The 22999-nt window shown below is 41.8% G+C and overlaps 1 protein-coding gene across 3 annotated transcripts in view; it reads left to right on the forward strand.

Annotated features, from left to right (window-relative positions):
- LOC108110657 (hemicentin-1) overlaps window positions 1-22999 on the forward strand; it is an 80613-nt gene that overhangs the window by 23073 nt on the left and 34541 nt on the right. For all 3 annotated transcript variants that reach the window (XM_017219770.2, XM_017219771.2, XM_017219769.2), the window contains 3 exons: window positions 16947-17145; window positions 22293-22553; window positions 22619-22815. In XM_017219770.2, the coding sequence (XP_017075259.1) occupies window positions 16947-17145; window positions 22293-22553; window positions 22619-22815 (657 nt within the window). The remainder of the gene's footprint in view (window positions 1-16946; window positions 17146-22292; window positions 22554-22618; window positions 22816-22999) is intronic.

A 22999-nucleotide genomic window follows, 5' to 3' on the forward strand; every position in this document is an offset into this window, starting at 1 on the left:
GAAAACGTGTGCTGCCCTTTTTCGAAATTTAATTTTGATTTTAATTTGATTTCGGCTCCTCTTCTCTTGATTGTGTTTGTGTTTTCGTTGTGCTGCTCTCCTCTCTATCTGCCGGAAATTGTGTTTTTAATTGCCGGGAGAGAGGCGTGCGGGAAAATCAGAAATGATTTGCGGTCTAGGGTTGCATATAAATATTTATTGCGGATCGGATAGGATCGCCGTCTTTATCAGGCCCATCAGCAGTGCAGTTTGCACTTGTCGTTGCCGCTGCAGTTGCAGTTAGCAAGTTCTTCTGGTCTCTGAGTTGTGGATTCCCTCGTTGTGTTGATTTCTTTGTTCTAGTTTATCAACTTTTGTCATCGCCAAACAGACACCGCAGGGCAAGAGAATATGTGCGCAGATGCCACTCTTTTCCTTTCATCCACTTGAGTCGTCTTGAGTCTTCCCTATTCTTTTTGTTGGGTTTTCCCTCGGGTTTCGCCATCGGCATGCCACGGTCTTAGGTGGCAGGTTCTTATTGTTCTTCATCCACTGAGAAAAATCTTTAGACTTGAATACTAAGGCCTTAATTTTTTATCACAAGTGATTAAGACTAAAGCCCCTTTTCTCTGAGTACCTTCTCTGCCGCTAAAATTATGTGTGTAGCCTGAGAGCTTCTTTATCGAGTTCCCACTGCATTATGATGCATATTCATATTTCTTTGGCCCTTCTTCTACCCTGTAGCCCGTTTGTCTCTCACATGTAAATGTTATTAATAGCCCTGGTCTCGTTTTCCTGGTCCCGTCCTCCTCCTTTTCCCCAGCTCTTCGTTTTTCACGTAGTGTCCCATTACATATTTTCTGCTGTTTTCTGCCTGCATCTGAGTTTGAAATCCGAGCTTCCTGTTCAATGTCGGCCAAACAAAGTCGCACACACTCGTACCTGCCAGCCAGCCAGCCATCTCTTTCGTTCATCCTCTAGCCTTCTTTCTCTCTCTGAGACCACTAAGCACCTGGGGTATTTTTATGTAATTAAATGAAATTTTACACTCGCCATTTGAGGTGACAAGCAACGATTTTGCTTCCCTTTTTCGGGGACCTATCTATTAGACTCTAATCTTTTAATTAAATGCAAATTCCGGCGAATAAGGGGAATAATTTCACTTTATATCAGATACAACTTACTTACACTCTCCTTTTCTTTCTTCTCTTTGCAGGTAAGCTTTGATTTGACTTTATTGGACCAAAGAGGAGTGCAGAGATTGAGGTTATAAGTGTAAGCGGGCTGGGCGAAATCAATTTTGTTTGCAGCTCTGAGAGTGAAACTTAAATTGAATCAACAAAGGAAGGACGCTTAGTGTGCTTTTTCCTTCTTAATATCAAAGCAGCTTGAAGTGCCTCCTCCTACCGCCTTGGATATCCTTTTCCCCCGCTCTCCCTAGCTTCCCCTCTTCTCCCGTCTTTCCTGTCACGCATCACTTACATGGGCCACAACTCACTCTATACTTCTCTAGCACGTTGCTGCCATTTTCAATTTTGCATTTTAATAATAAAATTTTGCACAGCAGCAGTGCAGGGAAAAGAAAGCAGAAGAAAGTAGGAATAAAAAACACAGGATGGCTCGTTCGGCACGAAAAAAACAGGCAGCTGGGCAAACTTTTAACGCCAGACGACGATGCATGATTACTTTGTTGATGATGACAACCCTGGCACAACCCGCAGGCCACTGAGAAAAATCCTGAAAATATACCTTCTACCATTTCCAATGAGCAGGGAAAGTAAATCGTAAATGTAAATATTTTAAATTAAATTCAAGGCCAAAATTATTTTTAAGGCACTTAAGAAATGGATAGTAACCACGAATTGGTTATACTCTCCAATACTAAAACTTTCAATATGACGTTTCTCTTAGTGCTTTTGATGTGCCAGTGCATGAGTGATGGGCGTGCGGGGGCGTGGCAACATGCTGTTGTCTGCGCCACAAAGTATGCAATACATTTTGGCACGTGGCTTGCTCTTTGTCTCAACTTTTTTCGGGAGTCGAGTCTGCAGTTTGGAGCTCGGAGTTGGGAGCTTCACTTTTCCCCTGTTGTTTATCATTTCGCTGCGTGCTGCCTTCAATTTGATGCAACATTTTCCCCGCACTAAAATGCTCCTCACGTTTCCCGGTCCTCGTATTTATTTTCTTTTTTCGACTCTTTTTAATTACGCTCCACTTTGACGTCGACTTTTTCTAGTTGCTCCGCAGAAACCCGGTGCCCGACTTTAAGCCGATGTTTACACTAATTTTCCTCATCGAGAGCACGGGACTTTTGTTTATTTAAAATTTCCGCTCTTATTCAGCGTTCTCCGTGAACTTTCGATTGTTGATTCAGATACAGCTTCTTGTTTTCTTTGCGGTTTTGCGGAAGGCAGTTCGGTTGGATAAATTACACAACCGTGTGTCGTATGCATAAATTTCGCAATGTTTTTTCTTTTATCTTGGAACACATGTTTCAACCCTATTTTTTTAGGCCGTTCTCAGCGGGCGAAAACAGCGAAAAAGCATTTCAAATTTTACACTAAATTGACTTTTGGGCGCACAAATTTTGCATGCACAATTACACTTTCGCCGTTTCGCGTAGTAATTGTTGGAATATTTCACAAATTAAATTATGCAAGAATGACATTTTTGAAACATTTGTCACTTTAACTGGTCTCTCCCCTGGTCAAACGATGGCTAATCGTTTCGTTATATGGTTTATTGGCCTTTATAGTTAAAAGGCCGACAATTTCGATCGTTTGAGGAATTTAATCACCCCTTTGATAAGTTATTTTAATATCAAGAGTTTACTCTAACTTTGAGTAGTTCAAGCAATCATCATTACTGATAATTACATTACATTAACTGCCCAGCAAATCTTGAAACTTCCCAGAGTGTGTGCTTCAGTGTATGTTCAAACCTGGCCTGAAGTCCAGTCTAAGCTCCCAATTAAACAGTGCAAATAATTTGTGAAAGTGGCCAAATATTTGGCCATTGAAAATAAGATGGTAATTATAGTTTGTTGAGCAAATTATGTGAGTTCGAGTCCGAGTTCACTTTCGGTTTTCCACCTGCTGCTCAGCTGGCCATGAAGAAAATGGTTAGTGGCAAGGGGAGGAAGATGAAGAGGCAGAGGCAGAGGCAGAGGAAAACATGTGTGGCAATCGCAGGTGAATGAGTGAATGAGATGTAAAGCGAAAATCGTGTAAACTTCATGCACAATGAGCAGATTTCCATGGTCAGTCGTTGTCCGCCCCTCTCTTATCCAGCACTTTTCCTCACTTTTCTTCACTTTTCTCCACTTGTCTGGCTGTTCATAATGCGCTTAGCAAAGTTTTTGATTGCATTACAACGGATATTTAGATGGAGAGTCTGCCGTCTCTTATGCAATTTATCGAAACGCACACAGGTTTATAAATTGCTTCGATTATGGGATTACATCTTGTATATGTTTATAAATAGAGAGAAAGAGATATATGTTTTGCCGTCTTACATAACCACAAACAATTTGCTCAGAGTGCGTAAACGATTCTTGACTAATTCAGAGCAAGAATTTTTAGGATTCCCTGCCGGACTGGCAAACAGATTAAAGTTTCATAATTTGTGGCTCAGGAGAAAAGATAAAGTTGTCATTCATCTGCAGCTTTGTTTTAATTTATGCAAATTTTCTAAGATTTTTTGCCTCTGCCCTGGCTTTTTATCTTATGCATCATTTACAAATTGTTTTGCTTGGGAAAATCCACATAATTGCCGGCTTAAATGTAAATGAATTTCAATTAATGTTGGCCAAAGCAATATGCAAATCTAAACGCCTGCGTGTATCGCCTCCATTTCGTTTCAATTTATTTATGAACAAAGTTTCCCAAGTCTCCTTGAGCCCAGATTCACACATAATTCTTTGTCGAACCGGCTGATTAAGCCTCTTCATTCTGTCAACTCGACTCTATAAATATTTTATTTAAATCACTCTTAACGAAGTCCAAGGCCTGAAGCCTGTGGGAATTCGGAAATTAACTTTCAGGCTGAAGATAGAAAATAGTTTTAAAGCGGAAATGAAATTGTTGAGTTTTTGTTTTAGGGCAGCCAACCAATTAAAATCCTTGTACTACGTTTTGCCCTAAAACGGAAAACTAAAGTTTAGAACCCAAACAGGGGATAGATTTTGGGAGGTGTTGGGAGATGGCAAACTAATTTTTTCCCTTCCCCAACCAAAATCGTAAAATGTCAGCCATAAAAAAGAGTGGTTTCAGGGGGTTAAGGGCTGGGTTCTCCCCATTTTTTTGCCCCTTTTCGTATTGATTAACCAGAGCAAATCCATCATTGTCAATGCGGTCTGGTTGCCTCAGCCTCATTAGACATTTGTCCATTAAGGGGGGATAAATAGTAGGGGTCTGCAGAGGGGAAATGCAGCATTAAAAACCAGAAGGAGGTTTTCCACCCAGCGGGAAAGAGAGAACAACAAGACCATTAGATGCCACAACCAGATGAAAAAAGGACTGGAAAAATGAGTAGGGAGGGGGAGTTTGACCAGGTGAGAACGTGCGAACACCGGTGGTCAAAAGGGGAAGCTGTGGACCCTTCCTTGCATAAACTTGACTTAATTAGCTGCACAACTAACTTGGCTATTTAAACAGGTGCAAAAGGGGCCAAAGACTTGGAGAGCAGAGAAAAAACAGCAGCAAGAGGAGCGTGAGTAAGTGCAACAGGAAGAGAGGGCAAAAAGAACAAGCCCGACCCGACAATTGCCATTTCCCCATTTGCTTTTGGGCTTTTAAGTGCCGCAAATGGCTATTAAAATGCAAAAAAATCCGGTGACTTTAAGCCCCCATTTGGATTGTGATTGCGAGTGTGGAAAACGCAAAGCCGAAAGCTCATATATGCAGGGCCAGTGTAAATGGGGATTAAGACCAGATTTGGTCCTGGCCAAATGAAAACCAAATTCAATTCTGGACAAAAATTAATAGGGGTGAAAATGGGGCTTTACTCTTAGAAGGATGAACAAGTTTTCTAATGCAGTGATGTATAATTTTTAAGATAAAGGGGCTTATGTTATAAAGATCAAAGAAAAGTGGTTGTTTTTAGATCATTTTGCTGCATATTTCATCTTCCGCTTCATGAAAACACTCCAGGAAAAGTTGAGGAAAAGTCCCCACACAATCATCGATAAGCTCTCACCTACCGAATGATAAAAAGTGTATTCCCCAACCAGGTCCAAGGAGTATCTGGCCAACAAATTGAGCTTGACCCGGGGCCAAGTTGGAATAAAAGAAATAAGTTAAAGCCAGGAGAATGCAGTGCTGGTTGATTTTTGTTACAATTTTTGTCGTGATATTTTTTCGGACTTGTTGTTTGTGCGGTTGTTGTCATTGTTCTTTAACCCTTGTCAAATCCCTGCCCACTGCATGGACGTACAAATACTGGTATGAAAATGGAAAAAAGAAGCCAAAAAATACGAAGAACCCAAAAATAATGTGGGTCACTTGACGCACAACAACAAGAAGAACACGACGGGAAAAACAGTTGGAAAATTTATTGTCGCCGGTAGTTTTTTTTTGTTTGGTTTTTCGTTTTTGTGTCGGAGGAAAGAGCTGCTGCAAAAGCTGCCAAAAAAGAGCGACACCAACAACCGAAAATGTTGTCATGCATTTGCTCCACTTTGGTGTCCCCATCTCGCTCGCTCCGCATATGGCCATCTCCCTCTGCGAACCCATGGCTATCTCCCTCCACTGGCATGTCTATCGCTGGTTTATTGAGTGTCGCAACAGCGGGACTTCCACCAAAATTGGGGATTTGGCCCGGATAGAGGGATTGGGTTCTTGTTTTCCAGGTCCGCTTTCGGGGCTTTCGATTTCGAGGAGTTCTAATTTCCCGGCCGGGTATTTTGTTTTTAATTTATTGTGGCACTTTGGTTCGGCGTGCCATAGAGATAATATTAATAGCCGGCCGACCGCACAAGTGGTCAGCGTAGGAAAATCTGAAATCCGAAAGGTAAGCGGCTCCTAATGGCTGGGAAATGGAGATAGTCCAGCCAGCATTTGCGTGAAAAGATGTCACGCCATAAAGTTGCTTTATTGAGCCATTTGGGGTCAATATATGTGTTTTAGGCTGGGCTCGTAAATGTTTTCCGAGTGGTTTTCGATGATAGTTGTGGCTTGATAAATGCCTAGTTGTAAAAGTCAGTTTCTGCTTTTCTGAAAAGGCGTGGGAACTTTTTGAAGAACTTTCCCAATATCTTTGTATTTTGTTTATTTAAAATTTAGCCCTAAAAAGTTAAATAAATTTGTTCCTTGTCTTTTAAACTTTTGTAATGCAAAGTATTCATAAAATTAAAATCCATATATTCCTGATTTTAGTGCCTTGAAAATGAAATTTCCTAGAATTTTCCCCACATATCGCAAAGTTTGAACCATATTTCAAGAGCACTTTCCCAAGTATCCCGGAAACTTTGCTAAGCAACAGTTTGAATTTAAGTTTGGCGCAACTCCTTTACTTGCGAGTTGGCTACCTTCGAACCCTTGGTTATGTTCCACCTATTAATTACTCGATGCTCTCGGGGAAGCTTTTCCGTTGGAAAAGCGCTGCATATTGCGTATACGCCCGGCTGTCATGCTCTGTTGTGCGCTTTTCCATCATTTCAACCATTTTTCTCGTCTACTTTGTGTTCTGCATAGTTTGCTGCGTTTTTATGATGATTTTTAGTATTATTGCATTGCAATTTTAAATGGCAAACATTTTGTTGCTGTCAGCAGCTGTTGAAGTTTCTTTCAGCTGCCTTTCCCTGGCCCTTTTTTCCTGCGTTCCCGACTCCCTCTGACTTTTATTATATGTATATTTTAATGCTAAATGGGAAAAATTACTTTCATTTTCCTAGGAATTGGTTTTACAAGCAGCAGTAGTAACGGCAGCAAAAGTTGAGCAAAACAAGCGGCAAAAACAGTGAGCCAAACTTTTTGTTGAGTGAAAAATGCAGCAGAGATGGGAGCTTGTTTTCCCTTCGTTTCCCTTGAGCTCTCCCGCTAGCTGCACTTCTGCGACTGCGACTCTGATCCTCTCGTGCAATATATGTAATGCAAAAGTTTTTAATTTAGCGCCAACTTAGCGCCGAGACTCGCAAAACGCAAAGCAACTGGAAGGGAAATGCCGAAAAGAGCAGTGGGAAAAATGTACGAAAACGGAGGAAAGCGGAGGAGATTTTTGAAATATGCTTTAAAAAATAATCAACTTGCCAAGATTGCCAAAGCGAGCATGCAGAGCCGAGAAGTGGAGCAGTGGAGAAAATCTCAGGGAAAAGGAGTCTCTGGGCCAAGGAATCTGCCCCAGTTGCTTTGCCAAGAGGTTTCCCTTTTCTCTCCTTATTTGTTTCACATTCTTCCCCATTTTTTTGGCTTATGATTGTTTGGGAATTCCGTATTAGTTTTTATTTATTAGCTTGTCTCTAATTGGCGGTTTTCTTAAGAGGATTTTCTATATAAATATCATTCCTTGCTTAGCTTTATTTAGTTTAAAAGTCCCAAAGACCAATGCAGTTTTCCAACGACTTCCTGACCCAAAATTCCAGCTCCAAAAGTGGAGTTTTTGGTTATGCAATTTAGCAATCCGAAAGGCGCTTGGTCAAATGAACTGCTGTGGTTTTCCCCAGCTGCCGGCCCCACCCTCGCTCCGATTTTTCCGGCTTTTCCAGGCCCAGCTGCTGCTCCACAATTCTTTTGTCTGCACTCGGAATCAAAAACACGAGGTGAATGGCGGCCGTGGCCAGAAACCAAGTTGCATGAGTAACAAGCGTGGAAAAGCTTGTCGAGTGGTCAGTAACCAAACTCTAGCCCAAAAAAATGTATATAAAAATAAATGCGGGCCAGCAAAAATAAAATAAAATAAAAGAGAGTTCAAAGGGGCGGCGGCGGAGTGTGTGTGGGCGGGTGGGCGTGTGGGCGTGTCAGCCATGTTGGCTGAAAATTAAATTTGCACCACGCAAAAACACGGAAAGTGGGGGCAACAAAAATTGCGATACAGATAGAGAAACGAGGGGATAACTTAGCACTAAGCTCCAGTTGAAACCCGCAGGACAAATGAATGGAATGCCATGGAATGGACACAGGACATGGTTTTTAAGGAGACGGTGAAGGGGGTGCTCGTACTGCGGACTGGGAACAATGCAAAGGATGAGCGAGGCTTTGCTGACATATTCCCAGTGTCATTTCCCAGGATCTCTGGATGCCAGCGGGCAAAAAGGATAAAGAATCAAGAGGAGTCCTTATCCTGGTAGAACAGCTGTTGAGGGTGGGGAAGTCTCCTCTCCTTTTCCAAAGCCAAAGCTGCTAAGTCCTTGTTCCGACCCAAATCAGCAAGGAATGTTGAAGATTCAATCTGGCATTCTATTCAAGATAACACCGGTGGGTGAGACAAGATAGTTTTTGTGATAATATTCAGAGACTATAAGTCAAGATTAAACTGTTTATTTGAGATCTTTAAACAACCTACAACTATTTCCAAATCTGGTCTATATTTTACAAAATATTTTCAAATCATTTTTCTTTCATTTAAATTTGAATGAAAAGTCGACCGCAGCTGTACATTTCGCATGAAATATGATTTTGGGTTCGGCTTGGGTTTCTGCTCCCGGTTGTGTGGATATATTTTTATAGCATACTTTGCGGCATTTCCTCGGAGTCGGCTCCCTTTGTGTCTCAACTTCACTTTGGCGGCACAAATTTGAATACAAACATTGTCGTCGTCCTCGCTGTGGTTGTTGTTGTTGTTGCTGCTGTTGTTCCTCACTTGTTTCCACATGAAATATGATAATTCATTACACTGGCTTGAAGACGTTGCAAGGGAGTCGGGAAAGAGGAAGCGGCAGGAAAGGACAAAAAATGGAGAAGGAAAATATAAAGAAACGACACTCACTCAATTGTATCTTATGCAAATTGCCAGTGATTTTTCCTCAACTTTTTTTCTTGCCTTTGCTTCTTCTTTCCTTTCCTGTTTCCTGTGTGCTTAGAACGATGCTTCCTTTGTGGGGAAAGGGAAAATCTTTTGCGTGCGAGCAGAGACAGGTTTTCCTTTCGCTCATCTCGCCCGTTGATTTTTTTGCGTTTGAGCAGAAGCAAAACATTTAGAAATATTTATGACATGCCAGGCTGATTTTTAATTGAATCAAAAGCGTGTGTGGCATAAATAAAGGAATAATAAATACAAAGAAAATATTTGGCAAAGAGAAGGTTGCTTAATTTATTTGCTTATGATTAGGCAAACGATAACATCAGTGGGCAATGTTTGTACGCTGGAAATTAAAAGATAAGAACGTTTGATCAAATTAGAAAAATATTTTCACTTTAAATTAAATATGGAATGTGCACTTTTGAAGATATTTGAGAGTTCAGTGGCCTTGTTTCTGATTTAAAAAAGAAGAAGCCAGCAGAAAGGGAAGCTGTAAGTAAAACTGCAAATTGATTTCACAAGTGGAAAGACACTAACTGGTCTTCGAGAAATCAATCAAAAATGAAGGGAAAAAGAAAGATTTATTTTAATTAGCTCTAGGGAGAAGTGTCCAGTGGCAATGAAGTGCTGACTCCCAGTAATGAGAAAATCGTTCCGCCCTTCGAGAAGAACCTCAACCCCCATGATTGTCAACAACTTGAAGTTGGTCAAGCAATGGGTTTTCCTGCCATTTCTTACCTGACTTTTTATCGTCTTCCTCCTCGGCGGAAGCTCCATGCACCCAGCTATGTTCGCCTGCACTTGGGTAAACAAAAGTTTTTGCTGGCCGGTCTCTGGTGGTTTATTTGTTTGGCTAGCAAACTTTGCTACCTCCGTTTCTATCTGCCAGATACTTTCTGCCGTATTTGTGCGGACTGCAATCGATGAAGCGTAAATGTTCAAATATTGCCACAGATATTTCAGCCCTTCTCCCTGCACCACCGCCACCCCGGAAAACAAAACGTGCTCTGGTCATTACCAGCGGACAACCGCAATCCCAGTGCAGTGGCAGCACAAAAGATACAAGAGTATCTTGCAGATTGCCTTGGGGTATTTTCCAGCAGTTCCAGTTCGACCGAAACTACTTCGACTTGTTCTATTTCTTCGCAGCTGCTGCTGTTCTTTTTCACATTTTGTGTGTGCTCTATCTGGGGAGTGCCAAGTGATAAAGTGGTCACCAAAGCTGGGGGCAATTTATGAAGTGCAGACAGAGAATCAGATGGGGTCGAACTTTTGGTTAGGTGACTTTTAATCAAGACTGCTTCCCCCTCTTTTACATAGTTAAGACAGACTAAAACGACAGCATAATTATCTTTTAAAATCACAAACTACCTTGACTATTTCTCTAACTGTACCCTTTCACGCCGATTCTTTTCCCACCCAGCTCTTCTCTTCATTTTCAAATGCATTTTTAATAAACTCCACCTGCTAAAGTGTTGAACTTTGCAATGCCAAAAGTTTGCGCGAATATGATAAGTGCCACGCCCCCTGGGTCTGGGCCGCCTGCATATGGGCAAGTGAAATTGAATTTTCCCCAGTGTTGATAAAGTGATACGCAGCGCGGGTTGGAAAAATGGGGAAAACTCTGACCCAAAAGTCAACAGCGAAAAAGGAAAATTCTTGGTGTACTTTTCCCGTATTCCTTTGCTGTTTTTCCCTTTTTTTTCCCTTCCGCCTTTCTTCGGCTTCTCTTCTGGGCTTTTTCGAGTGCAAAAGTTTGGCGCACTTGGCCCGCTTTTGATTTGGTCGAGAGTGGGTTAAGAGAGGGGCTGGAGGGGTGCTTTCCATGCATGTGCAACTTTTCGTGGCAGCAAGAAAAATTTCAGCTGCCTTTGGCCCGTTGGTTTTGCGGTTTGTCAAGAGGGGGTGGCAACCCTAGAGCTAGCTGGCGAAAATTGCCAAAGTTGCCAGGCTTATTTATTAATATTTCAACACCAGTTCGGCTGCGAAGCCCAGCCCCTTGCTCTTTCGCTGCAAATCAACAAGTGTTTGTTTTGCTTTTGAAAATTGCATTTTCATTCGAGTTTTTCTTGCCGAAATGTATGCCAAAAAAAGGGGCTATAAAAGAAGAAGGAGGAGCAGGAGGAGGTCACTTGTAAACAAGAAAAAAGGCAACAAGAATAAAGAGCTGCGAAAACATTTCAGTTCTTGTGGAAACTTTCGAAAGTTGCAACTTATCTGTTGTTGCTTATATTTCTTTTTCGGGGCATAAAAGTTTCTTAAGCCATGTTAACCACACACATTCGCACCAGAGGGTTAAGAGCGAGGGTTAAGGGGTTAAGGGGCTTGCGGCTCGGCTCATGTGAGTATCTTGCAGCCAAAGTTGCAACTCGAACTGGTTTTTCCACTTTGGCCAAAGCAATTTGGAGCCCGCTGCATAAAAACGCATAAATGCCGCTGCCATTGCAAAAAGAGTTGCCTTTATATATATACACGATATATACAGATATATATATATATATATACAGACATATCGGTGAGATACAACTTGTATTTCTCCTCGACTTTGGCTGCGAGTCTTGTGCCCCTTTTTTCTCCGATGAGAGTTTCTCGTTCGCAGCTTCTTATGTTCTCCCACCTTTCCGCATTGTCATGCAAAAGTTGTAATGAAATAACGGTACGTAGATACTCGTATAGGTGTCCCCATCTGCCGGTGTCTTAGCCCCTGCCCGGCTGGCCCCTTTCTCGGCAGCCACCTTTCGATATTTGCGGTGGAACAGCTGCAGCACGCGATTTTCTCTCTGCCTTAACCCACGGCTGTCTTAATTTATTCGTGTGCACTTCTTGTGGGCTTGCTTTATGTAACTTATGGAAATATATTAAGTTTTTTTCTTAGTCCCATGTCAGAAAGATTTATCTTATTATATATATTATATAGATTAGTACTTAGCTCTTAAATTCTATAAAAATATTCAAAACCAAATGGAAAATAACTCTTTTTGGATATTAAATATGTCCTGGTCTTGAGAGGGTTAAGTGTGCCACTTAAATATTGTCACGTTTCTCCTGCCACTCCCCTTAAACATTTCTGATTTTGTGCAACTCGAGGCTTCTTCTTATTACTTTTGTTCCTTGCCCAAGGAGCTTGCAACTTGGCCATCAATATTTCTCTGTATTCCTCTGCAGACACACAAAAAACCGGTTTGCCGCACCTTAACCCAACCGCCACGTCCCACGCCCCCCTTTCCGCCGCCCTTAAATTGCAATCTTCTTCCGTTTCGTTGACTTTTGCTGCCTCAGACTCTTGGCTTTTGCTTTTATTTGGGCCCTGCTTTTGCTTTTGGTAGCCAGGATAAACGGGAGCGCCGTTTAAAACAGATAACATTCATTGTAACAGTAGCGGAGTCACCCACCCCCCGCCTTAACCCCTTAACACCTTAACCCTCTCTCACCTTCTTGCAATCGTTTCGTTTGATTTTCTGCTCGCAGCCATTTTTTCTTCTCTTTGTCTATCTGTGTGAGTCATAAGAAAATTATGTTGCATTTTATGGGCCAGGAGCAGGAGCATTTGCAGTTTTTATCGACTCTGCTTTTGGCCAAAAGGATTCTGCAAGTTGGCAAGGATCTAAGGAAAGGCCAAGTATTCTAGTACAGAGAACGAAAACCTCTGATTCTTGGTTGTCCCATACTTTATGTAAGCCAAGACTTTATCGGTACTTTTGGCCAGTGTAGGGATTCTCTAGACCGGCCAACATTTGGCTTAAGCATAGAGACATTAAAGACCATTCGGGGGGAGAGGCCGAGGGGCAGAGGAAGTAGAAGGCGTTGAGATTGCGACTTTGGTGCAGTGCCAGGACAACAACCAACAACCCGATTGCCAGCTTTGGAGTCCTGCTCTCGGTCCTGGCTCTGTGATTTGCCATTGTTCTTCGCCTCGTCCACAGGCTGCAGGCAAAATAATAAGACATAATTCCTAAGCTTCTGTTGGTCCTGGTCCTGGTCCTTCATCCTTCGGCATCTCCTTGCTGTGTCCACATTATGCATAACTTTGCAGACCCATCCCCCCTCTCTTTCTCTGTCTTTCTCTCTCTCTCTGTATATTTATCCCTGTGGTTGCAATCAGGGTATTACAAACTTTTGAGATACTCAGTCGATGGGTTAGGTTTAAAGAGAGATGGAAAATTATAAATAAGTTTATATAGAAAAGGATTCAAACTGCATTTTCACATTTGATTACTCATTCAATTCCGACGATTTTATTATCAAAAGTATATCAAATGTCGCCAGAAAAACCCAACCTAATATTTTGATATTATTTCGCCTTTGTGTATCTAATTTCCAACTATAACATAGCCCGACAAGATGGCAAAATGTTTCACCAACTTTTGTTTCCAATTAAAATCAAAAATCTATGCCAACTTACATTGTAATCACGTGAGTGAAAGAGATGGCCAGCGGAGCTAGGGAAAGGCACGGGCGGTGTGTAGGTATTTCTTACATTTTATGGCTAAATTCAATGCTGGTAATTAACTCTGAAAATCCAATTATGGCAAACTTTTCCCAAAGTCTTCGTAGCTCTATACAACATATCGCCGTCCCTCTCGCTTGCCATGCTGCCGTCTCTTTCTTCTGTGTGTTTTGACATGTGAGGCAAGGTGTCTGTGAAAGTGCGAAGTTGACTGGCTGTGACTGTGTGGGTGCACTCATAAGTGATATGCAGAACATGCAATTAACAAGGGCAAAATTCACTACCGTAGAATTGGTCTTGTGCTCTGGTTATACACTGAAAGAAACTCACATTTGACCATTTTAAAAGGTACTAACTTAAAGGTTAGAGAATGATGAAGGATAATCTTTGGTTTTCCCCTGCGATTGATAACAAAAGCAACCTCTGAAAACCAAACTCCATTCTTTTCGGTGTACTTTCTTAGTTATATGTTATACGTTCTCTGACTTCTCGAGTTTCCCCAAAGGCAGCCACAAAAGAGCTCACAGCTTGGGGTTTCCCACCTCCCGCCCCTTTCGGAGGCCCCTTTGCCTCGTCATTGTTTCCATTTTAATATAATTCCCACGTCATAATTGCGTATTGTAGCTGCAGCAACCGAGGCTCCACTGTACCAAGAGGTGTTGGCCTGAGAATTCTCGGCCCGAAGAGACAACAATGCCCATTGCAAGGGCCGTTGACCAAATGTTCTAGAAAATTTTCCAGCTCTTGCCATTGAGGCGGAATCGAATTGCTTCCTTTGAATTGGACTGCAGAAATTCTCGGAAAATATTCAGCTCAGCAGAAAATTCAGGAAAATACAAATTAACTAGATGATGCGAAAAGCTGTTGTGTTAAATAATTTTCTACGCCAATTATTTTCCAGCAAACAAGAATCTTGTATGGGTGAGTTTTGCAAGGTTGCACAAGATAAGGACCATCTAGGCTCGAAAAACTGAATTGTGAAATTTCATATTCCTTTACCTAACTTTAACTTTAAATTACTTTACAGTTTCTTTAAACAAATAAAAACGTAGAAAGGCAATCTGAATTAATATCTCTTTGCTGATGAACCTCTAAAACTAGATTCTCTAGCTCTTTGAGCCAAGATATATCCGCAATCTGCGAGTTAATGTGTAAATGCTCATAAAAAACATAAAGTATATAAATGAAAACTCGGCTGCTTCCGTAGCCTCTGTCCTTTTGGCTCCATTAGCTCTTAGTTGGTATGGAAAAGTGAAGTCTTGACCCTGTCCTGGGCGGAAATTGAATTTTTAGCCTTTCGCTGGGCTGCCTTTGCACTCGTCGCTCCTTTTGCATATTATTTTTAATTTCCAGCAATTATAAGAAATTTTTCTTCCAGCTTTTCCTGTGCTCTCCATTTTCGTGTGCCTTCTTTAACGATAATTTAATTAGTTGCAAGTTGCCGCCGTCGGTTGGCCGTTGCCTTTTCGCCGTCTTTGCATTCGCCCCATTAATTGCACTTAACATTTCGTGAATTCTTAATGTCCAACAATAAAACAGGCGAAATCGAAAATATAAGGAAGCGTTGACGTTTCTTCTTTAAGCGTTTCGATTAATCAGCCATGGACAGGATCGAAAGGCGACGCTTTGTTTTTAATTAATTTTATCCAAGAGTTGGCTTCGATTACTCTTGAGGAAGCTATATATATGTATTTAAGATTTCGATTGTTGAATTCCAGTAAATGTTTCTTTTTTAGTTAGAATGTTTTTGGTACAGTTTGGCAAGTTTGTTTATGTCCGGCAAAAAAGGGGTTTCAGTGTTCATCATGAAGTACTTCTAGGTCAATGCTGGTCATTTCTTCCTTTTAATTTTCGCTATGGTTGGCGAGCAGGAAAAACTGAGACGGAGTATCAAAATGAGAAGATAACTCTTTCGGCCAAGTCTTCATCAGATAGGGTTAAAATACGTTGTTGTCATGGCTAACCATCTACCATATAAAATTCATCTAAGTACTTCACTCAAACCGATTGTATAGTTAAGAACATTTCTTAAGAAAATTCGCATTTCACATCTACTTAAATGTTGACCCAAGGTATTCAGAGGGATAATTCAGTGGAACAGGACAACATCTGGCAATTTGCCTAAGTGCAGCGAGCTGAACTTCTTCGTCCCTTTCACAATCTCTTTCTCTCATTCTCTCTCTGTCTATCTAAAGTTTTTAATTAGAAACGCATCCTGCGAAAATGGACAGCGCTAGCACTCTCTCTCTCTCTTTCGTACCCCTGATTTTCCAGGGCTGCTCCCCAGCCCTGTCACCGGGTTTCCTCCCGTTAAGCAGTCAAGTGAAATGAGCAAAGAAATGCGTTGACAACCAGGCCAAAAGCTCCACAAAAGTAACTTTAATGGCAGACAGAGACGGCCAGAATAAATGAATGAAATGGGCACAGCGCCCAGGACTTGGAAAAATAACAAGAAACGAAACTTTTGACATAAATTCCCGGCCCAAAAAGATAGAAAACTCGGGCGCAAAATGAGAAGTGAAGGCTTTTGGCCGCCAGAGTTGCCACCTTGACGTGTGATGCTATTATCCATCGGATTAGATACGGATATTTAGGGCCTTTAGCCGAGTGCCAAATTAATTTTAATGCGATTTTCATGGGCTGCATAACTTTGGGATTTTAACGACTATTGGCCCTAATGCAAATGCCGGGAAACAGACCGAAACAATCTTTAAATTTAGCACAGACTAAAAACAGTCTGGAGCTGCAGCTCAAATACACAAATTTATTGCCTCTCAAACACTCTTTTTGCGCACTTTTTTTTTCTTTTGGAGTGGCTTAAACGCCGACTCATGCATATTTGATGCCAAATATAAAGCGGCTATAAATTCCACTCGAAATTTACGCACCAAAGTAAGAGTAATGCGCCAAGAGTCCGCCCGAAAAGAAAGGAAAGGAAAAGTGGGCGACGAAGCGAGTCCTTGGGATACGCATGTGTTCAAGGTGCGCTTAAAGGTAGGACATGTATCTCGAACTTTGTCGTCTAAGCATATGAAAAAGTTACTCGAAATTATTTTCATTCTTTTCATCCGAGTTTGCCTTTTTATTTCCCTCTTTTCCGTTCTGTTGACAAGTTTCGAGTTGAGCTGTTGAGGTATAATGCATTATTAAGAATTAAACAAAAATTGTTCTTGTTGTCCTTTGTTTTTCTTACGGGCTCCTTTATTTTAAACCGATTTTCGCTTTTGTTTCGGGGAAGAAAGAGCAACGGCTGATGAAAATTTCATGAACACTGAAAAGGTTCTTATGTCGTCGGTTTTCGGGGCTTGGCCTGGGATGTGAGTGAAAAGTTATGATTCTTTTCGGTTTAAGCCTTATGAAAATGTTATAAATTTGGTTTGTGTGGTGGTCAAGAATTTCAATTATTTATGGGAGTGGAAACACAATTATTTTTGGGGTCACCATCAAAAGTTGTCAGCTTGCGTAGGGGTAGCCAGATTATTACTTTAGAATATTCTTTTAAGTTGCCTTCGGATTATGTATAACCCCCATACTAAATACTTTATGTTCCCTAATATCTTTACAGCTCTCGTAGCGCTGAGCTCCATGATTCTAGCCGATGAATCGATTGACACACGCGAAAACGCCGACTTAACCCTCAAGTGCCGGTTTAACGACAAGTACGAGGCGGACGACTTCTCGTTTTTCTGGACCCGCTGGACAGCGAATCCCGCTCAATTTGATAACGTGGCCATCGGCGACGTGCAGTTGAGTTCCGGCTATAGGTGAGTAATCGATTTAACTATCGATAAATATTAATATTTTTAGATATTTAATTTAGTTCCTTAATTTAAGTTTAAAGTGAAACAAAAGTACTTAAATTCCGGCTAAGGTTTAACCACTATCGATTCCCTCTATCGATGTTTTCGCTAGTCCAGTGAGTAATGGACATCGAAATGCGACCTAGCAACGAGGATGATAATTGCGGGAATGGCTGGCTTTGAGGGATGTTAAATGCTGTCCATAAAGCTGATGTCCTTAATGGCTATATGGGCAGATATATATGTCTGTGTGTGTGTGTGCGGGGTCGTAAAGTGAAACACGGAGGGGAATCCCCGCAGCCATCGTCCTTCTGCGGCATTAACGGTTATCCTTCCGCCGACCGAGAAGTACAGTTTATCCCGGCAGCAGCAGTTGGCAGCCATTTGTTAAGTTAATTAAATGTTTCACACCACCCTTCCGCCCGCCCGACCTGGATAATGCGATTTATGCATGTGACTGACTGGGCTAGCAACTTAATTAAAATCAAGTTCTTGGCAATTTAAACAAATGCCAGGCGAATGGAACCGTTGAGTCCGAGCTTGGTCGCAGTCCGATATTCCCTTAAAGGGGTTTATGCATATGAAAAAGCCGTTATGAATATTCATATACGACATTAACTATCTGTCAGGAAAGACCATTACTATTTAAAGAGTTGTCTTATTAAACATTTCCTTGCGATTAATCGCTGGCCGTGAGTCCATCGCTATGGCCCGTGTCCTGGCGTAATCCTTAATGTCAACGCCGCGTGTTGCATGTTGAGGCATGCATACTCGCACACACACATGGCCTTCCGCCTATTGGTGTTTGTGTTTATGTTTCATTTTCATGACCCCCCTCCTTCCCCAGATTTCAATTGTATTTTTATTTGCCTGGTGCCTGCGACTTCCGTTTCCTGTTGGCCGCCTGCTTTTTAATGTTCGGTTTGGTTTCTTTATGTGGCAACGCATAAATTTTAAGTGCCAACTGTGCCGCACGGAGCTCCATCTTCTTCTTCTCCGTCGGCTTCCTCTTCTTCCGCGGAAAGTGCAACCCTCCGTCCGTTTCATTCCGTGTCGTTGCGCTTCCGTTTCATTCCGTTCCGTTTCAATCCGCTCCCTGGTTGCCAAATAAAATGGCCACAAGCCAGCACGGCTATAAGGCCATATACATTTTATGGATGCACTGGGGAAAATGCTTTGATTAATACTTAAAAGTCGGACAAGCTCGGCCCGGATCTTAAATTAGTTGTGGTTTTAAGCAGTCTTTAAGTTTGTCAACTGAAGTATTTAAAGAATCTTAAAGCTAGACTAGTTTTTTTTAAACTTGAAAAACTTTTATTTTCCCTGTACAAAAGAGCAAGAGCGTGGGCATAATAAAAGCAAATCAGCAAATAGGAAAGCAGCGTAAAGAGGCGTTGAGGGGCCGCAGAAATCGCGCTGCGGGCCCAGGCAAATTGTAAAATATATTTTTACTGCAATTTGTGCCGAAAGCTAACAAGGAGCCCGAAACAAGCAGCCAACAAGGACAAATAAGAGGACGTGGAACAGAAGCCAGGACACGAGAACACGGCTCAAGGAAACCGAAGCGAAACTGGCCACATAATGAAGGCGAAGATAGTACCCAAACCGAAGCCCCCTGGAAAATTCCTATCTGTGCAAAAGTGAAATTACTGCAAATTTGCTGGCAATGCCAAACAACACACAGAAAACAAATACAACAAAAAAACAGAAAATCGCAAAGGAAAATTACAGAATTTTTCTCTGGGCCAAAATGTCGCGACAGGTCGAAGGAGAAAAAGAGAAGCTCAGGGCTAATATTTCGCCAAACATTTAATTTAACGAGACATCAGGGGAATGCTGTTCTCACAGAGATTGAGAAACAATGAGTGCGGCATTTAGAAGTGGGGAAAGTCGAAAGGAAAGCGATTCCCTCGAATGCGAAATTCACTTGTGGAGGACTTTCGGCGAGGGGACAAACACGACAGCATTCTTGAGAGGAAAATCTGCTGGAAAATCAGTGGGGGTATCTGAAATCTGAACAAATGGTTGGGCATAAACATGATTCCTAAATATGTTTTCGCTTTCATAAATCAATTTTCAAATGGGATGTGCAATCTTTGATTTAAAGTGTCATTCAACTTTTCTCTCTATTATATTTTGTAATCAAATCTTAAATAGTCTTAGTTTTAATCTTAAATCTTTATTCCATAGCCCGAAGAAAGCTTCCTTCCTGGCGAATAATTGGCGGCCCTTTAAGGTTACCCCCTGTCCTGTCATAATAATAATAAAAAATAAAAACTTTCTGCCTTTGCCCGGAGGGAGCGACAAAAAGTAAAAAATTGCGAATCGAGGCCAGCCCTGTAGTAGCAACAACAAATCACGAGTTGCAATGCAGGAGGAGGATTTTCCGAAGGTGGGGAGTCGGGGTGATATAAATAAAACCAGCTGGGGATAAACTTGAAAATTGCAACAAGAAGAAGGCAGCCGGGGGCCTTTTGCCTATCCCCCTGGAGTCCTTTTCGGCAGCGCTCAAGGACACGCGTCCCTTTCGCCAGTTTCCTTGCTCGTTTAAAGCGCTTTTCATTTGTCGATAGGAGGTGGAAATCAAGGGGATTCCCCAGAGTGGCGGCAATGACGATGACGATGACTGCGCTTTGCCAGCAGTTTTTATAATTTGCACTTTTTTATTTCGACCGAGCACGTGTCCTGAGGATTCTCTCTATCCCAGCTGCAAATGAGCAAGTCGCCAGAGACTCGGCCCCAAAAAGATACCAGAAGGGCGGGAGTGGCGCAAGTAGGGAAAGGCAGGGCAGCAGCTGCAAATAGAAAAATACTCGTAGTAATAAAAAAAACCACCTAGACAAGGACACTCGGTTTTGGGGTGGAAGAAGGAGATGAGCGGGCCAGTCTGTGGAGAATTTAGTAAATTTGCTGTCTTCTGCAGAGGCAAAAATTAGGACACATGTACTTAAAATTAGTCGTTGTAAAGACGTTAGATTTGCCACTAATAATGTTGGATACGGTATTGATTATAACCATAAAAGGTATTGCAAAAATATTGTACTTAAATTCCAGCTGGTTTACTATTTATTATTAACAGAAAACCTACTGACATGTCCTAAATTTTGTTTAAGTACACTTCATTTTATTCACTCCTTTGGATTCTCTTAGCAAGTTACTTTTCCTTTTCCCTTGGATTTTCCCCTGCATTTTTTGGCTTGTCTGCGCATTCTGTTTAGGGATTTCAAGAGCAAGGGACCGAGGCAGCTTCAGTATTTTTTTTCGTCCAGCTGCGGTTTGCTGCTGGGAAAATTAAATTTTCACACAGACGCGTGTTTTATTTTCCCTTTTCTGGTGGTGCCACTGCGGTTTTTGGCAGCAATTAGAACACGAGTAAAACTGGTGTGTAAATAAAGCGAACTTTTGAGCAGCTAATCAGTCTTAGCCCTAAGTCGGTCCAATTAGAATCGCAAAACCGTCTAGACAATAAGTGGACATCGCTGAAATCTCTCTAAAATATCTCAGAACATCAGAAGGAAAATTGCCACCCAGGCCGGGCCAGGGGGAAATCCTCGAGATGAGAACCAATTTCTGTGTCAGTCAAAAGTCCACTTGCAGCTTGACAAATGAACTCGGAGAAGACTTGGGAAATGGAAAATGAAAATCGTATCTGTAAGACTTAGGAGCATCTTGTTTGCCAATCTAATAAACTGCTGGCTGACCAGCGTGGAAAAGCCAAGAATCCAGCGAAGCGCATTCGGGCGGCATCAATTTTCAGTAGTTGTCCAGGACAACGATGAGGATGAGGACGAGGATGAGGATGACGACCAAATAATCATCGGCATCATCATCCTATTGAAAAATTGTGAAAAATCGCAGGACAAGAAAAAGTTAAAAGAGGACACTGAAGTGGCCTTGAAATATTAAGACATTGATGGAACGGAGGTTGGGAAAGTGTGCAGGAGGGGGAGGGAAAATGAATGTCTGACAGAAGCCAAAAACAGAAAATTGACTAGCTTGTCCCTGTCCTTTCGCTTTTTGTTTAGTTAGATGAAAGAGGAGCAACTTTCCGATAAATTCAATATGCAGCTGGACACGTGATTGGGCTTTAAGCTGGCCTTTAAGCTGCGGAAAACTAACAGAATTTAGTCAAAAGCTTCTGATAGAAGTAATCACTTTAAAAATTTAATTAAATACGAAGCTTTCGAGCTCATAAAATAGCATTTAGAAGGATAAATGGTACCATAAATGGTCGAAAGTTTTCTTCTCAGCTGAAAATACATCAAAGTTGTCACATGCGAATTATGGCAAAGCAAATTTAATTTACTGCCTCTCTTGATTGGGCAAACATAGTTCGTGTTTTATTTATTTGGAGAAGAAGGAATATGCCGAGAAAAGTTTGATTTGGAAACGAATTTAAAGTTATCTTCGATTTTCCAATTATACATTTTCTTGCAATTAATTTGGTTTACGGGGCTGCAAAGCAATTACGCCTGGAGAACCCCTCAGTGCCTAATAGTCCGGCACATAACAATAACAATAAGGTAAACATCAGGATCAGGGAAATTCCGAAGGCTGTGCGAAAATTACTTCACTTTTTTCTGTTTACCTTTCACTTGGACTGGCGGCGTCTGAGACCCGGGTTCTTATTGGAAATTGTCTAGGAAAAATATGCAAACATTTATTCGAACGTTGATTTTATTTATGTTGGCCCCCTCTCTTCTCTCTCCACTCTCCACTCTCCCAGGACAGTCCTCGTCCTGCCATCTCCTTCGTCAAATATTACCATTTCGTATTTATTTATATTACGAGCGTTTAAAGTTTGGCCACCTGCGGGCGGAAAACAGGAAGCGAATCAAGGACAAGAGTGGGAAAATCCAATATTAGCACAATTAGTGATGGCCACTGAGGCGGGCAGGGCGGTGGTGGAGCAGAGAAGTCCCCTGCAAGTTTTCAAATAAAAATAAATTGATTTCCAGGCAAATGGAAATTGATTGACTGGATTTTGACATTTAAGCTTTGAAGTTTGCTTCTGGTTTGGCTTTGCCGAAATCTTGGTTAAATGTATATTTTTATAGGCTTAAAGACTGGAGGATTTTCTTTAATTTGCTTTTCCAATTTTCTAATTTCAGACTCGACTTTCAACCGGAGCGCGGCATTTACGATCTGCAGATCAAGAATGTGTCCTACAACCGGGACAACGGCCGCTTCGAGTGCCGGATCAAGGCCAAGGGAACGGGCGCAGACGTCCATCAGGAGTTCCACAATCTCACAGTCCTCACACCACCCCACCCTCCCGTGATCTCGCCCGGCAACATAGCCGTGGCCACCGAGGACAAGCCCATGGAGCTCACATGCAGCAGCATTGGCGGCTCTCCCGATCCCACCATAACGTAAGATATATCCTTTCTTTATTTCTTGATATTTAAGTTATCCTAATTTCCTAATTGTTATGTAGTTGGTATCGCGAGGGCTCCAACTCTCCCCTGCCAGCCACTGTTCTGAAGGGCGGCACCAAGGACCAGCCCACCAATGCCACTCTGTCCATCATTCCTCGGAGGGAAGATGATGGTGCCAAGTACAAGTGCGTAGTCAGAAATCGTGCCATGAACGAGGGAAAACGATTGGAGGCGACGGCCACTTTGAATGTCAACTGTAAGTAGAAATGTTTTAATATGTTAATTAAGATATTATGGCATAATCAGGATGTGTAAATCCCACTTCTATACTCGGAATCTATAGTTCTTTAATCAGAAGAACCAAGAAAATCCATTCAAAGACCCATTGACAGCGCTGAGTAATGCTTTCGGTTGAGAGTTCCAGTGAGGGAACTGCTGAA

The sequence above is a fragment of the Drosophila eugracilis genome, unplaced genomic scaffold (assembly GCF_018153835.1).
Source record: "Drosophila eugracilis isolate 14026-0451.02 unplaced genomic scaffold, ASM1815383v1 contig_2152, whole genome shotgun sequence".
Taxonomy (NCBI): Eukaryota; Metazoa; Arthropoda; class Insecta; order Diptera; family Drosophilidae; genus Drosophila; species Drosophila eugracilis.